This window comes from Thamnophis sirtalis, unplaced genomic scaffold (genome assembly GCF_051295495.1).
Source record: "Thamnophis sirtalis isolate CommonGarterSnake01/CBP01778 unplaced genomic scaffold, rThaSir2_p1.2 scaffold_5, whole genome shotgun sequence".
Lineage (NCBI taxonomy): Eukaryota > Metazoa > Chordata > Lepidosauria > Squamata > Natricidae > Thamnophis > Thamnophis sirtalis.
This window is the reverse complement of record NW_028261385.1, coordinates 19,937,432-19,954,135: the sequence shown is the minus strand read 5'-3', so window position 1 is coordinate 19,954,135 and position 16,704 is coordinate 19,937,432. Positions and strand designations below refer to the sequence as shown.

The 16,704-nt window shown below is 41.4% G+C and overlaps 1 protein-coding gene across 1 annotated transcript in view; it reads right to left on the bottom strand.

Annotated features, from left to right (window-relative positions):
- The window catches only part of TARS1 (threonyl-tRNA synthetase 1), a 35,534-nt gene extending 33,136 nt beyond the window's left edge, over nucleotides 1–2,398 (bottom strand). Inside the window, exons 1-2 of the mRNA XM_087715389.1 lie at nucleotides 2,248–2,398; nucleotides 451–531 (exon numbers count right to left, since the gene is read on the bottom strand). Of these exons, the coding sequence (XP_087571515.1) occupies nucleotides 451–531; nucleotides 2,248–2,268 (102 nt within the window). The 5' untranslated portion in view covers nucleotides 2,269–2,398. The remainder of the gene's footprint in view (nucleotides 1–450; nucleotides 532–2,247) is intronic.
- Between the last annotated feature and the right edge of the window lie 14,306 nt (nucleotides 2,399–16,704).

Below are 16,704 nucleotides of genomic sequence, written 5' to 3'. Positions count from 1 at the left end.
GAATTTGGGACATTTGATTTCCTAATAAACATATTCAAGGTCCAAATATTAGTGACTGTGTAATATTTAATACTGAAGCACATAGTGGCTCGGTGGCTAAGATGTTGAGCTTGTCAATCATAAAGATCGGTAGTTCGGCAGTTCAAATCCCTAGTGAGTGAGCTCCCGTTACTTGTCCCAGCTTCTGCCAACCTAGCAGTTCAAAAGCATGTAAAAAACGCAAGTAGAAAAATAGGAACCACCTTTGGTAGGAAGGTAACAGTGTTCTGTGTGCCTTTGCCATTTAGTCATGCCAGCCACATGACCACAGAGATGTCTTTGGACAGCACTGGGTCTTCAGCTTTGAAACAGAGATGCACTGCCCTCTAGAGTCGGAAACGACTAGCACATATGTGCGAGGGAAACTTTACTTTATATTTAATGCATACATTAAATAAAATTGAGACAGACCTCAGAACGACTGCTGTCACCAGTTCCTTCCATGTTTTTCTTCTCTCCAGAAACTTTCTTTTTCTCCTTCCGAACAAGAATCTAAAACAACAAATGAAAGTGATCAAGCCACATAATTCAAAATGTTCTCAAATCAGTACTCTGTCCAAAAACACCAAGAACTTCAAGGATTTTTTGTATTAATGAAATATAGAGCACAAGTGCATTCTAAGTAATATAAAATCTTAGCTATTTTCATTAGCCAGAGATAGCTTTCTTAGTAAATCGAAAGAAAAGATACACATTACAGATATGAATGTGCGGTTCTCACTTTTAAGAAGTCGAAAGAAAGTGTCCAAGTTAATTCTGATCAAATGCATCAGTCAGAAACTCACATAGAAAAACATTTTCTATATTGAAGTAAATCAACGAATCTGACATGCTTAAGGGATTTGAAGGTAAAATTCTGTCTTGATTTTTTTAAATAACTTCATATAAAGATTACTAGAACGATATCTCAACTATCACATTTGAATTTCCCTTGTTCTAACATAAATAAAAGAACATCTAGAGATGGGTCTTGAAATCGTTTGAGTATTTAAGTTGAAAATATTCTGCAATTCAGCTAATGAAAAAAATCAACATAAATAGATGTTGCAACTTTTCTACTGAACATGAATAATCAACTCCAACACAATTAGAAATAAATTATATGACTTATCTGACATGATGGTAGGAAAATGGCTCTATTTTTAGCCACTTCAAACATTTCTACTATTAAAAACTGGAAGTTATATTTGAATGATGTAAGAAACAAAATATAATTCTGACCCTGCTTTACAGATCATATTTATATCCTGGAACAATCACAGCTTGAAAACCACAGTTAACTCTCATTTTGGGATGTCAATGGGACTTAAATGGGGAAGAAGAGGAGGAAGAGGAGAAGGGTGAGAAGGAGAAGAAATCACCTTTTTTCCATTCATGTTTTAAACCATCTGAGCTACTGCAATATATTTAGCCCTGCCTAAAATTGCAATTAAAACACCTCTCAATTTGGTCCAGATGCATTAGCAGCATCTAAAACTTTTGAATTAATATAAATAAAATATTGGAATGATTCTAATCAGAACAAGGAAATAAAATATAGGTTGCATTGAGATACAATCTGATCACCATGGAAATATATGCACAATAAGTGACCACATGATTTCCCCAAAAAGCTCACACACCCATCAGGGAAGAAGAGAAAACGAAAGTAGGAATCAATTCATAGGGAGGAAAATCACAAATAAAATAAAATAAAAAATAGAAGTCCTTTCCCTCGATTTCAATCATTTGAAACGCTGCTTGTCACTTTTAAAACTCTAATAATAATAATAATAATAATAATAATATACATAAGATCCCCAAAAAGCTCACCACCTATCACCCGGGAAGAGAAAACGAAAGTCCTGTGAAAAATTAAATTGAAAGGGAGAAAAACAAAATCATATTTTTTTATTTCAATCCATTTCATTTAGAGACTTAGCTTTCAGTAGGCCAGTCTCTCCCCTCCGGGATCTCCCAACCTGTCCCACCTGCCTGATCCTTGAGCAGCCTTATGGGGGTTGTAATCCAGCGCACTGAGAGGTCAAGAGCAAGGGGGAGACAATGGAAGACGAAGGAGTGAAGCGGTCCTAGGAAAAGTCCGCTTTACCCCATCGGCGTGGACGCCTTTTGGAGAACCCAAACGAGGCCGACCGTGGGTAGCCCCGAGAGGAGCCGGGGAAGCGAAGCCGGACCCGGGAAAGGACGCTCAGGGGCTGCTCTGCTTACCTGCTGCTCGGCTGCTTCCATCCTTCCGTCTACAGGATGAGCCTGTCCACAGGACCTCTTGTCAAGCGCGCCCGGGAAGCAGCAAGGAAGCGCCGTCTGCTTGGCTGATGCAACGCGGTGCGCCGGATTGCGCGAAGCTCTCCGCCCCTCGGCGCCCGAGAGGGACGGCCTTGCCTGGGCGGAGTTTTGGGAGGTGCAAGGCCGGCGCCGGGTGGATGGGGCCGGTCTCAGTAGCCGGAGATGCCCCGCCTTCCAAGAAGCGCCCTCCAGATGGGTAGGAGTGGCGTTCCCAGGATCCGCGAGCGCGCAGGCAGCGCTTTTCTTCTGGGTTGCGCTTCTCGCTGCTCTGGCGGGCGCCGGGTTGGCGCTCGTCCGTGCTGAAGATTGAGGAACAGCCAACGCGCCGATTGCAGAGAGCGAAAAATGCAATTTCGACCGAAGAAGGAGGAGGGAGCACGTACAGGTGGTCCTCAACTTACGATCACAATCAGTGGTGTATTAACCATTAAGCGGACTAAGCACGTGCTGAGGGCACCAGGCCCAGGGGGGGCACCACAAAGTTGAGAAAGAAAAAAACCCAATGAAGAGCTGTACAGTATTAGGAAAGAGAGGCCCACCAAGATTTGTCAGTGCTTTAGGGCAGTGTTTCTCAACCTTGGCAACTTGAAGATGTCCGGACTTCAACTCCCAGAATTCCCCAGCCAATGCTGGCTGGGGAATTCTGGGAGTTGAAGTCCGGACATCTTCAAGTTGCCAAGGTTGAGAAACACTGCTTTAGGGCACCAGTGAGCCTTAATCCCCCCTGATCACAGCTGAGCCCAAAAGTTATGTTGCTAAGTGAGAATTTTTTTAAATTTCTTAAAAAGGACGTTTTAGATGTTAGGACTTGTCTCGCCACGTTAAGTGAATCACTGCAGTTGTTTACTCAATAACCCAGTTGTTAAGTGAATCTGGCTTCCCCATTGACTTTGCTTGTCAGACGATCTCAAAAGGGGATCACTTGGGATACTGCCAACTGTCATAAATGTGAGTCAGTTGTCAAGCATCCAAATGTAAATCACATGACCATGAACACTGGCCAGCTGCTCTCTTTCGGATCTGATGCTTCGGCCAGTTTCAGTACTCCGTCCCAAAAAAGGTTAACTATCACTGCCCTACACCTTTTCAGGCAAATTGTTGTCCAATCGCTTCTTAAAAACCTCCAGTGTTGGAGCATTTGCAACATCTGGAGGCAAGTCGTTCCACTGGTTTATTGTTCTCACTGTTGAAAGAAATGTCCTTCTGGGTTTGGCTCCAAGTGGGGAAAAAGACACTGGAGACATGGAGGCTGCTTGGAAAGTTGGTTTTAACGGTGGACAGGACCACATGGCTTGAGTCCTGAACAGAAAAGGTGATCACATGCTTCAATGTTGGTGGAGAAAAGAGAAGGGCGGACTGAGATGCTGAGTCCCTGGTTTTATGCCCTCTCTGGCTTTTGATCTTGAGCTTGCATTCTGATTGGTTGTCAGACTCCCATGGGGCCATGCAGGGGCGACTCTCTAGGCTGCATTTTGAATCCAGGTTTGGTTGAGTTCTCAGATGCCATGTGGCAAGTTGGGTAAAGGGCCAATATTATCATGCCTTAATCCCATCCCCCTGGAGCTGAAGGGGAGAACTCTTTATAGTGTAAAGTGGACTTGCTTGGCCTTCTTAATGGCCCATTGACAAAGTGGGGATGGGCAGGAAGCTATTCTGTCTTTTAGAACATGTTTCTTCCTTTTCACATCCAGAGAAATATTCTGCCTTTTCAATATTTCCTAGGATATTTCATTTTTCTGGGAGAGGGCTGGGTGATAACTTTCTACATCACTCTTAGGAATTATTTTAGTTCTAGGTTGGTTCTCTCCATCTCAACCTGTACACAGAGTGACAACTTCCATTCTTTCACCTATGGGCTTAAAAATGAGATGGAAGACAATATTGTGCTGCTAATGAGTTGCACATAAATTTTACAGCAATTTGATATTGCTGCAATATCCAAGCATGTGATGAGGGACTGATAATAGATCAGATGTTGTTGTCTAACTCATGTAGTGAGTCACATCCAGTACAAGTTGTGAAGTAGACCATATCACAATGCATTTATCAACTGTAACCCTAAAGCATTGTCATTAATCCAATCTAAATTAGATAAATTAAGAAGCAAGAACCAATTCGTTTTTCACTTTAAATACTTTAAATATGGAGTAGGCAGTGTTCATTAGTGTGCAAATAGGTACTTAATATTAGAAATTGCTGTTTCACTCAAAACTGTTTAGTTATGATTGTGGAACAACAAAAATATTATAACCATAAAAGTGATTCTGTAGATTAATCATTATCTAGTACACTCATTTTCAATTAACATCTTCATAATTATTATTTTTCCTGATGTTATCTACATTCCGATTATACTTATGGAAATGTGATTTTACATTTGTTGAATCTAATTATAAAAAAATTGAATGTGTATTTTCTGTTTTGTTTTTTTTCCTTTTCCTTTTCTAATTATTCATTTTTATTATATTTTGCAAAAGTATTTGTCTATGACAGATTAGTAATTAAACAAGAAACTCTAGTCTTTCACTATATATAGTTTGAGAAGTGCTGCTCGAGCCCATTGTTGCTGAATTTCTGTACATATTAATGAGCAACAGTAGAACATAGCACACAGTTGATCAAGAATTTTCTTTTTTTGAGAAAGCAACTTATGTATAATGAAAAAAACACAAGAATCAATTAATTAAATCCTCTCCTAAATTAAATTCTCTTTTTTCCATCCAGGTATGAGTTCTCACACTCATAAATCTTATGGCATTTAGATAGGCAATAATATCTCTGTGTTACAAGAAAAAGTGTTTTTTATTCAGACTCAGAATGGTAATTCATATTTGGACTGAAAAATGTCTCCCTTCCTTCCTTCCTTCCTTCCTTCCTTCCTTCCTTCCTTCCTTCCTTCCTTCCTTCCTTCCTTCCTTCCTTCCTGATTTTAAAGAAAAATTAAACGAAGTAAGTGGATTTTGCAATTCAATATATTGTAAACAAATCTGACAGAGTCAAAATAGTATTTAGCCAGGAGATGGCAGCAAACTTACATGTTTCAGAAAGAATAGCTTTTTTTTTTTAAATGACTAAGGTGGTAACTGAGACTACATTTTCTTTTTCCATTCACAATATATCTAATAAATAGTGACCAGATTTGAATAAATATATCCTTCGTTGGTAGGGTTTTTTAATGCTTTTTGTGAAAAGTTTTGTTTTTTTATTTAGAACTATTTTCCACATATTTAAATACCGATGATTCATTAAAAATGTATTTGAATTTCCCAGAATCCTTGCGATAACAAACCTGATAAGATAACATCAGGAGGTGATTCACTTTCTTATTTATTCTATTTAGTTTATTTATATATTAAACTTGGAGAGCGGCCATCCCTCTAACACACACAGCGACTCTGTGGGGTGTACAATTAAATTATAAAAATGAATAATTTGTATGAATAATTATATTGCTAACCCAGGATTGTCAAACTCAAGGCGGACCGTTGCCGCCGAAAATGGAGCCTCGATGAGTGACGTCAAGCTGGCCACACCCACCTGACCCCCTGAGATCCAACACAACACTGATGCAGCCCTCAATGAAATCGAGTTTGACACCCCTATGCTAACCAAACCCAAAATTGCATATTTTATTTGATTGATTGATTGATTTTATTGAATTTATATTGCTATCTATTCGCCGATGGCAACTCAAGGCGGCTTACAGAATATAAAACCACATTTAAAACAATAAAAACTAACAAAGAGTCAAATAAATTAATATAGTACAATATAACAAAATCACCTCCCACCCAACCCGCACTGGCGACAGCAGATCACACAAGCCATTTAATGGGCTCCATCCCGCTCTGGGTTCCCCAGGCCCGCTGGCAGAACCAGCTCTTCAGAACCCTCCGGAAGAGTGTTAGAGTGGGCGCCAGTCTAATCTCTGGGGGAGTGATGTTCCAGGGAGCCACCACAGAGAAGGCCCTTCTCCTGGGTCCCACCAAGTGTATCTCCCTCAGGGATGGGACTCGCGACATTCCCTGTCTCCTCGCTCTGATGGGTCGGGTAGATGTGACAGGCAAGAGAGGGTCCCTCAGATATATTCCTCTGCAAATAACAGAATAACAGAATTGGAAGGGACTTTGGAGGCTTTCTAGTCCAACCTGCTCGAACAGGAAACCCTATATTATTTCAGACAAATGGTTGTCCAATATCTTCTTTAAAACTTCCAGTATTGGAGCACCTACAACTTCTGAAGGCAAGTCAGTAATTAATTAGACCAATGATTAATTCTTCTAACTGTCAGGAAAGTTCTCTTTAGTTCTAGGTTGGATCTGTCCTTGATTGGTTTCCATCCATTGCTTATTCTCTTGCCTTCGCGTGCTTTCGAAAATAGGTTGGCTCCCTTCTTCTTTGCGGCAACCTCTTCCCTTAAATATTGGAAGACGGCTATCATGTCATCCCTGGCCCTTTTCAATAAACTAGACAATTCCTGCAACTGTTCTTCATATGTTTTAGCCTCCAGTCCCATAATCATCGTTGTTGCTCTTCTCTGTACTCTTTCTAGAGTCTCAGCATCTTTTTTTATATTGTGGCGACCAAAACTAGATGCAATATTCCAAGCTGCCAAACAAGTTGGCAGAGCCAGATCTTCAGGCATTTCCAGGAGTCCAGAATAGAAAGAAGGTTATGTTCCTGGATTCTACCATTCAATATTCTTTAACTGATGGAGTCTCTAACAAACCCTCCCTGCCTAACAGGGTGTGACAGCCCAATGTAGTGGGAAGAAGACAGTTCCACAGGTTTCCATGCCATGTAGAGTTTTAAAGGTCATAACAAACACCTTGAATTCAACCCACAAGCAAACTAGCCAGGGGTGAGCTTCAAAATTTTTAGCAAGGGTTCTCTGCCCAGTTGCTGGGCAGGTATGACCATGGTGGGCATGGCCTAGTCGGCCTCCTGCTCCACAGCGGGGATGGGGGGATATTTGCCTCTCTGGGCTCCGGAGAGTCTTCTCGAGCCTCTGGAGGGTGAAAATGTTCTCCCTGGGCTCCAGAGGTCCTCTGGAGGCCAGAAATAGGCCTGTTTCCAGTCTTCCCGAACTTCCGGTAGGCCCTCCATGAGTCTCTCTGCGTGCCCTACACTTACCTGCATCCAAAACAGGCCGCATCGGGACTCCTGGGAGGGACAGGAGTGGGCAGGGCGGGGCCAGCCAGGAGTGGGATTTGGAGGTTCTCCAAACTACACAGAATCTTAGCTAGAGCTTCTCCCAAACTCCTGTGAACCCCCTAGCAGCCCACCCCTGATTAACTAGCACCCAACACAGCTCACACCGCAAAGGTGCTACATGCGCCCTCCTTGGGGCGCTCAGCATTTCTCACATAGCTTAATTTTTGATACCAGAGCTGAGGCTTCCAAATACTTTTAAAGGATAGCCCCATGTACAGTGGATTGCAACTGATACCATTATCCTGTACCAATGTGTGTGTCTTAGAAAGTATGGACTTTAGACCAGAAGTGGTATTCAGCAGGTTCTGACCAGTTCTGCAGAACTGGTAGTGGAAATTTTGAGAAGTTGGGAAAACCGGTAAATACCACCTCTGACTGGTCTTGTCCCCATCTATTCTCGGTTCCACCACAAAACCGCGGTAGACTAAAGCGCGCTCGATGAAAGCGTGTACGTGATGTCATCACAGCGCAACGAAAACAGCACGCTGTGAGCGGTAAACTTAAAATTAACGCGAAAACCTTACCCTAACCCCCCCAAACCTAACCCTAAACCTAACCCTACACCTAACCCTTAACCTAACCCTATACCTAACCCTTAACCTAACGCTAAACCTAACGCTAACCCTTAACCTAACCCTAAACCTAACCCTAACGCTTAACGTAACCCTAAACCTAACCCTAACCCTTAACCTAACCCTAACCCTAAACCTAACCCTAACCCTAAACCTAACCCTTACCTTTATGTGAATCGGCTTGCTTTAAATGCGCTTTTTAAAGCGCCCTTTTTTCTCCGCGGTCGTATTTGTCGCGCTGATGATGACATCACGTACGCGCTTTAATCGGGCGTGCTTTAGTGGACCGCGGTTTTGACGAGTCACGCTATTCTCTGCCTCCTGAGTCCCAACTGATTGGGAGGGAATGGGGATTTTGCAGTAATCTTCCCCTGGAGTGGAGAGGGAACTGAGATTTTACAGTATCCTTCCCCTGCCACACCCACAGAACCGGTAGTAAAAAGATTTGAATCCCACCTCTGCTTTAGACTGTTACAATTTGACTATAAAAAAATCACCTCAGTGAGCAAAAAACGATTATGTTGAGTGCATGGATGCTATTTATTTGACACAAATGATTTCTGTTTATTAATTTCTGACACACGCACAAGTATGCATTTGTGCCAGTTTTTTAGGCACAGCAGTGATATTTACACAATCCACCCAGTGTGTGGCACCAGGGGAATAAAAAAATAGCCGAGTTTGTCCAGGAGAAACCACAGCTCCCGAGCACAGAAGGGGCAGCGTTTTGTATAGGTGAAATGTCTTGGGTCAAATCCTTGGGTACAGACTGGCACAAGTACGAGACTGTATCTGTTTCTCCTGCTTGGGGATCTGGTTTGTTTGGTCTCATGTTAAATTTACTTAAAAATTGTGGTTGGAAAGATCGACTGGAATTAGAATGTTATGGAGTTCAGATTCTTCTTAAAACCAGCTGAAAAGAAGCCAGCCATGAGAATACAATCCAAAGTAATTACGGTGTGAAAAGTGGAATTTACTGTGCCAGAAAAAGACCGAGAGCTGGAAACGAGAGTAATGAGATGTGGAAAATGGAATAAAAGATCACAAAATCAGTATGGCCTGTACAATTTTGAAGATACTCCAGCCCCCAAGGAATGGCAACTATTTCCATTGTTAAATTCAATTTATACATCCCGGGGGTGGGGGGGAGGGCACCTCTTCTAGCAAGTGAAGCCCATTTAAGCACATAAAAAGCAAATTTAATGTTTCCAATTGGCCTTTCCAGAATGTGGACATCATCCGGAGATTCAGAAGTAGGACCTGATGGCAGATTGGCTTTTCAAACCCAACAATTGGTTGGTACAATTACAAGATTTTTGGCAGAAGGAAATTAGTTACTTCCATAGATGTAATATTTCAACCACTTAATCTGAGAGATATAATTTCTTGGTTTGGAAAGATCAAAATTAAATTGGGGAAAGAGAGAGGCTTTAGAAAACCCACAGAGTCGTCTGAAAAATGGAGTGCAATAGCAATAGCAGTTAGACTTATATACCGCTTCATAGGGCTTTCAGCCCTCTCTAAGCGGTTTACAGAGTCAGCATATTGCCCCCAACAACAATCCGGGTCTCATTTTACCCACCTCGGAAGGATGGAAGGCTGAGTGAAATTTGAACAGCAGAACTGCAGAACTGCAGTCAGCTGAAGTAGCCTGCAGTGCTGCATTTAACCACTGCGCCACCTCGGCTCTAGTGCATGTGTTCTGTAGGAGTAGGAATCACTATGGGAATTTTGTTCTTAGATTAAGCACAGCTTTCTCAACTGCAGTGAAAAAGAAAAAGAGAGGAATGAAGCTAAGAGACTGTGGTATAATGTGGTATATTAGAGCTTAAGAACTGTGGTGGCGCAGTTAAGAGCCTTGGTGGCACAGGGGTTAAAATGCAGTATTGCAGTCTAATTCTGCTGACTGCCAGCTGCCGGCAGTTCGATTCTCATCAGCTCAAGGTTGACTCAGACTTCCATCCTTCAGAGGTAAAATGAGGACCCAGATTATTGAGGGCAATATGCTGACTCTCTAAACCGCTTAGAGAGGGCTATAAAGCACTGTAAAGCGGTATATAAGTCTAAATGCTATTGCTATTGCTAGGGTATCTGCCCTAGCAGTATATAAGTTTAAAGTGCTGTTGCTATTGAGCCACGGTGGCGCAGTGGTGAGAGTGCAGTACCGCACACTACATCTGCCGGTTGCCTGCAATTTGTCAGTTCAAATCTCACCAGGCTCAAGGCTGACTAGGCTTTCCATCCTTCCGAGGTGGGTAAAATGGGGACCGAGATTGTTGGGGGCAATATGCTGACCCTGTAAACTGCTTAGAGAGGGCTATAAAGCACTGTAAAGCATACCGCTTTACATTTAGCATAAGTCTAAATGCTATTGCTATTGCTAGGGTATCTGCCCTGTGGACTTGTGGACTTCAGCTCTCAAAATCACCAGCTAGCATGATTTTTCTCCACGAGAGCAACCCCAGAACACAGGAAAAGTGATTGATCTAAGGTCAACATAGAGATATTTTCTCCTCTTTCCCTAATCTTTTGGGAAAGATTGGGAGCGGGATGACTCAGCAGTTAAAAACGCTGAGCTTATCAGCTGGAAAGCTGACCGTCTGGATTTAAGACCTGAGTGCTGCACGACAGGGTGAACTCCCGTTACTTTCCCCAGCTCCTGCCCACCTAGCAGTTGGAAAGCATGCAAATGCAAGTAGATAAATAGGTACCACTTCAGTGTTCTGTGCCCCTTTAGCTTTTAGTCATGCTAGCCATATGATCACAGAAGTGTTTTTGGACAATGTTGGCTCTCTCGGCTAAGAAACAGAGATGAGTACTGCCCTTTAGAGTCACACATGGTTGCACAGGGGAAACTTTTACCTTTACCTAGGATAGCTTCAAATTTCTGCATATGCCACGCTTCATTTCTAGCTTCGAATTCTTTTCTAGAACCATGGGGTGGGATTCAGCCGGTTCAGACCAGTTCGAGCGAACCAGATGCTAATTTTACATATGGTTTGAAGAACTGGCAATGACTGGCTGGCCCCACCCATCCCTCCAAGGAGTCTCTGTGTGGCCTGTTTTGGGTACCTGGTAAGTACAGGGCTTGCGCAAAGGCTCTGGGAGAGTGAAAAACAGGCCTCCCGGAAGTTCCGGAAGTCTGGAAATGGGCCTGTTTCTGGCCTCCAGAGCCTGGGGGAGGCCATTTTTGCCCTCCAGAGGCTAGGGAGGGTGACCCCCACCATGGTGCAGGAGGCCAAGTAGGCCATGCCCACACCCACCCAGCAACTGGGCAGAGAACCGGTTGCTAAAATTTTTGAATTCCACCCCTGTCTAGAACATATGACTCAACCAAGATCCCAAACACACAAATTCACAGGCCATGTCATTTTGTTATGGCTGTCCTCTACATAAATGCTATATAGAAAATAAGAACCACTGGTTGCAAGAAAGGAGAAGGAATGGCAGTATGTTTGCCTGCTGCATTAGATTAGAGGAGAGATGATCAAGACCAAACTGTATATTACACTATGCACCAATGCGTGCCATGGATTTAAGTTCTAAATGAAAAGCAGCCTTAGAGGAATGCAGTTTTAAGGATGTATGTGCTTAGGGACAGATTCAATTCTTTCTCTCACGAACTGTTCTACTGCTCACAATAGTCTGCGAATTGTTTTCCCTCTTAGAAGATGCCAGAAGAGCGTTCACAAGCAAGTTTGAGCATCTGGAACCCCCAAAGATAAAAATAGCTGGAAGGAAAAATCATAGTGAAAAAATCGATGTATAAATTCCACAGGCTTCAGTGGGCCTCAGATCTTTGTTTGTTGTTTTTACTTATTTATTTAAATAAAGAGGCCCACTGAAGCTTCATTGTACACATTTGTGCCACATGTGGTTTGACTCCTTCTGTACATCCCTTGTTCTCCTTTAGCTTCTAAGAATGGTTGAGGAATTCTGCCTTCTGCTTCCCATACTGATGGCATCATGTCCTCTTATCTTCCTTCATTTTGACTGAACCAGCTTCTGGCAGGTCACTTCTCAACCTCCTTCCCGCCTCAAAGCCTTTCAGCTCCCTTCCTAACCAGCATCAGAGACACTGAACTGCAAACTCAGATAGGTTGATGGGACCCAAAACTCTGATACGACTTTGTGCTGATACCTGCCTTTGGTGGGCGGTCATTTCCTAATTTGTGCCTTTAGTAAAAGACTGTATAGTGGCATTGTGGGAAATGAAATAGCAGCTTTCCAGGGAAGGATTCAATGCTGCCATTTTCATGTTGTTGTTGTTAGTTGCGAAGTCATGTCTGACCCATCCCAACCCCATGGACAACATTCCTCCAGGCCTTCCTGTCCTCTACCATCCTCTGGAGTCCATTTAAGCTCATGCCTACTGCTTTGGTGATTCCATCCAGCCACCTCATTCTCTGTCGTCCCTTCTTCTTTTGCCCTCCATCATTCCCAGCATTAGGCTCTTCTCCAGTGAGTCCTTCCTTCCTCATTAGGTGGCCAAAGTATTTGAGTTTCATCTTCAGGATCTGGTCTTCTAAAGAGCAGTCAGGGTTGATCTCCTCTAGGATTGACCGGTTTGATTGCCTTGCAGTCCAAGGAATTTGCAAGAGTCTTCTCCAGCACCAAAGGCCTCCATTCTTTGGTGCTCAACCTTTCTTATGGTCCAACTTTCACAGCCATACGTTGCAACTGGGAAAACCATCGCCTTGACTATACACACTTTAGTTGGCAGGGTGATGCTTTTTTGTATGCTGTCTAGATTTGCCATAGCTTTCCTCCACAGGAGCAAGCGTCTTTTAATTTCTTGATTGCAGTGATCTTGGAGCCCAGGAAAATAAAATCTGTCGCTACCTCCATTTCTTCCCCATCTATTTGCCACAAATTGAGAGGGCCGGATGCAATGATCTTAGTTTTCTTAATGTTAAGTTTCAAGCCAACTTTTGTACTCTCCTTCTTCCCCCGCATCAAGAAGCTCTTTACCTCTTCACTTTCTGCTATTAGAATGGTATCATCTGCATATCTGAGGTTGTTGATATTGCTGCCATTTTCATAGGTAAACTAAATGGAAATCTACAAATACACCAATGGTCACAACAGATTAATTTTGATGCCCCCCCCCCTCAAAACTTGCACAACCCAACACCTCATCCGCCCGCAGCACAGATTGGAGTCTTGCAATGAAATCCCCTCCAAGATCGTTCCAAATATATCTTTCACAACTAATGAAAAAGTCTGGCGTTCTCGGGTTTCCAAACTTACATTGGCAATGACAGGCATGCCAGAAGACTTTGAATTAATCCTCTGTCATGGTCACCAACTTCACAGGATTATTCTGACGATCAAAGAGGATAAGATGACCACCTAGCCATTTTAATCACTCTTGAAATAGAGCAGAGTAAGAATTCTGTAGAAATAGTTTAAGCTGCTGTCACCGTGAGTTGTTCCAGTTATAAGTCATAAATTTCCCTACTGCGTAAGAACTGCCACAGTGTTTTTATAAGATGACTGATCACATATATTATTCTCCTTTATCTCCTTCCATTTTAAAGTAGTGCCTTGTCTGTGCGTTTTTTGTTGTCATCTATTTTTCTGAGTAAAACCCCTTAGAAATTCTTGTCTCTCCAACCTCACCACTGGAAAACCCTGCATCTTAAATTAACAAAGGAGCAATAAATACAAAAGAAAGGGAAGAAAATATTTCTTTATTGGAAAATATCTGTTTGTCTTTAATGTGGTAGAAAAATTCACAAGGCATCACTAGCAATGCCTTCTGTATTTATAGTTTATTTTCCATCCATCTATACAACTTCGGGAATACCACAACTGTGTTTGTAAATGAAGTTTGTTTTCACACTGACCTAAATTTCAGCAAGAATTAGGAAACCAAATTAAAGAAAAGCATCTACAGAATGGCACATCTGTTGAGGCTGCCTGAGGATATTTGCATGATAAATGTTTACGTGTTTTTGGACATGGGAATTCTTCAGCAAAGTCTGACTCTCTGCATGCCAGTGTTTTCTCAGCTCATAGCTGTTAGATTGTTGTCTCCAAACTTTGGATAAAGCAAAAGTTCAGGAGGACACAATGCATCTCAACAGTAGAACCACTTTAAGCATTTCTTATGTGGTCACTCATATTGATAATATCACCGTGAGGCAAGACATAAGACTTTCAAATTTTGTTTTCCTGGGGTTTCACCTAACATTCACCTCACGAGACCCATAAAACGACTAAAAAACAAGGAACAAGCCCTCTGTTTACATGTCCCTTCTTCAATCAGTAGGAATTTGATCCACCTCTGTTTACATTTTCATATAACATCTTTTTTATATCACAAAGTTAAACATTAAAATAGAAACTAACATAAAAGGGAAAAGTAGAAGAAAATAACAAAACTAATTTAAAGGGGCAAAAAAAATCAACAAACAAGCTTCTAAATTCTAAAAATCCTTAGGATTATTCTATGGACAAGTGTTTGGTCACATTTTGTGATCCAAAGTGATATCAGTAGAAAAGTTCAGATGAAGCTCATATAATCTCATTGATTTACACTAACTGGGACTTTGTATACATATTACCATATTTACAAGATGACATGTTTATAGCTTTGGAGTGGATGAACTCTTAGATGAATAAAGGATCCCAATTCAATTGTCAGGATAAATAGGAAACAGATCTCATATGGTCCTGTTGATATATTGCATTACATATCTGCAAGCTAAAAATTTCAAAGTTCTTGTTTGTTTTAATTCATTATAGTCTTCGTATTCAGGTTCACCATCTTTGATGTTTATCAGAAACTATTTACCTTTCTGTATAGTGGGAATTGCAGTATCATGACATGCATGATCAAATTTTCACATAGCAATACATGTTATTCATGTTAGATTGTAGTCACCATGACATACAATGTATAAGAGATGCAATTCCTCAGATTCCAGACAGTGTTGTCCTATAAATTTCTTCTGCTCTTTTAATCTGTCCCAGGCCTAACACTGATTGCCCAACACATTTAATGATTGCAACCATTCATTTCATAGCCACTTAAATCCTAAAATCCTGTGGTGCTTAGCCAAGCCTCGGTGGGACCTGACCCAGAGAAATCCCAGAATTTTCTACAGAGACTAGATGCCTGGGAATTCAATCATTAGATAATGTGATCCCCAGAAGGCTTTCTATTAAAGGCTGTTAAAGCAGGTTTTTTTTTTTAAAAAAAAAATGACATCCCTTTTATCTCAGTGTTCCTTGCATTTCTTACTGTCTGTCTTAGAGACGAGCATTTGTATTAAACTGAAATATTTTCATTTGCATTTCCAGTGTAGCCCGAGGCATTTGCAAAGGTGGTAGAATAGGAATTGTGATGTGACATTGTGGCACAAGACTCCACTTTTTATATATACATGATGTGATGTAATACACCTGTATGTAAGAAGAAGATAATAGCAATAACACTTAAACTTATATAATGCTTCACAGTGTTCTACAACCCTTTCTAAGCAGTTTACAGAGTTAGGATATTTCTCCCAATAATCTGGATTCTCATTTTATTGGCCTTCCTAACCAGGTTGAAAGGTGAGTGAACCTTGAACCGGTCAGGATCGAATTGCTGGCAGTCGGCAAATTAGTCTGCAATACTACATTCTAACCTGTGCCATCACAGTTCATCAATGATAACCATGTGATTACTGATCAATTAACCAGGTGGGTGTGTGGGTATATATGTGTCTATACTTGCACATAGGCCCTCAAGTCAGTGTTAATGCCAGATAATTTCCTAGATAAATCCCTGCAGTTATCTTGGCAGAATTTCAGAACTTTTTTGCCATTGTTTGCTTCCTAGGGCTGACAGAGCGTGACTGGCCCAAAGTTGGTTTCATATTAAAAGCAGGCCTAGAATCCATGCTCTTTGTCACAGTATTATGTTTGTTGTTGATTGATTGATTGATCTGGATGCTACCTAATTTCCAAATAACTTTGATATGATTTCAGAAGTATTAATATGATACCTGTTTTGACACTGAGAAAAAAAAACTTGAGTTTTGCAGGCCCATCTAATTGTAATGTGAGTTAATTCTTTAGCGTTGACTTCTAAAGGCTTTTTAAAAGGCTTACCAGTTCAGTATTAATAAATGGAGTCAGATTAAGCAGGGGGAAAATAAAAGGCAAAAGCGCTGTAATTAATCGAGTGAGCATGAACATATTTCTCTTCTCATCACAAACTATTCATCACAGAGAAAGTAATCTTCTGTTTGGTTTTCAGTATACATTTATAAATCTGATTGTCTCTGGGGACTGTTTTTTTTTAATTTAGAGACACCATAATAAATTCAATTGTTGTGAATGTTTTGACTAAGGTGGACTATAACAGAGAATCAATCATGGATCAGCCAGATGGTAATAGTACAAAAAAGGGTGCCCAGGATGAGATGGATCTTTAAGAATGTTTTGAACTTTCTTAAGACAGTCTGAGTTAATTGTTGTTAGGAAGGAAGGAAGGAAGGAAGGAAGGAAGGAAGGAAGGAAGGAAGGAAGGAAGGAAAAGAAAGAAAGAAAGAAAGAAATGACCCACAGCAAGGTAGAGGAACTCATTTACAGTGTGTAG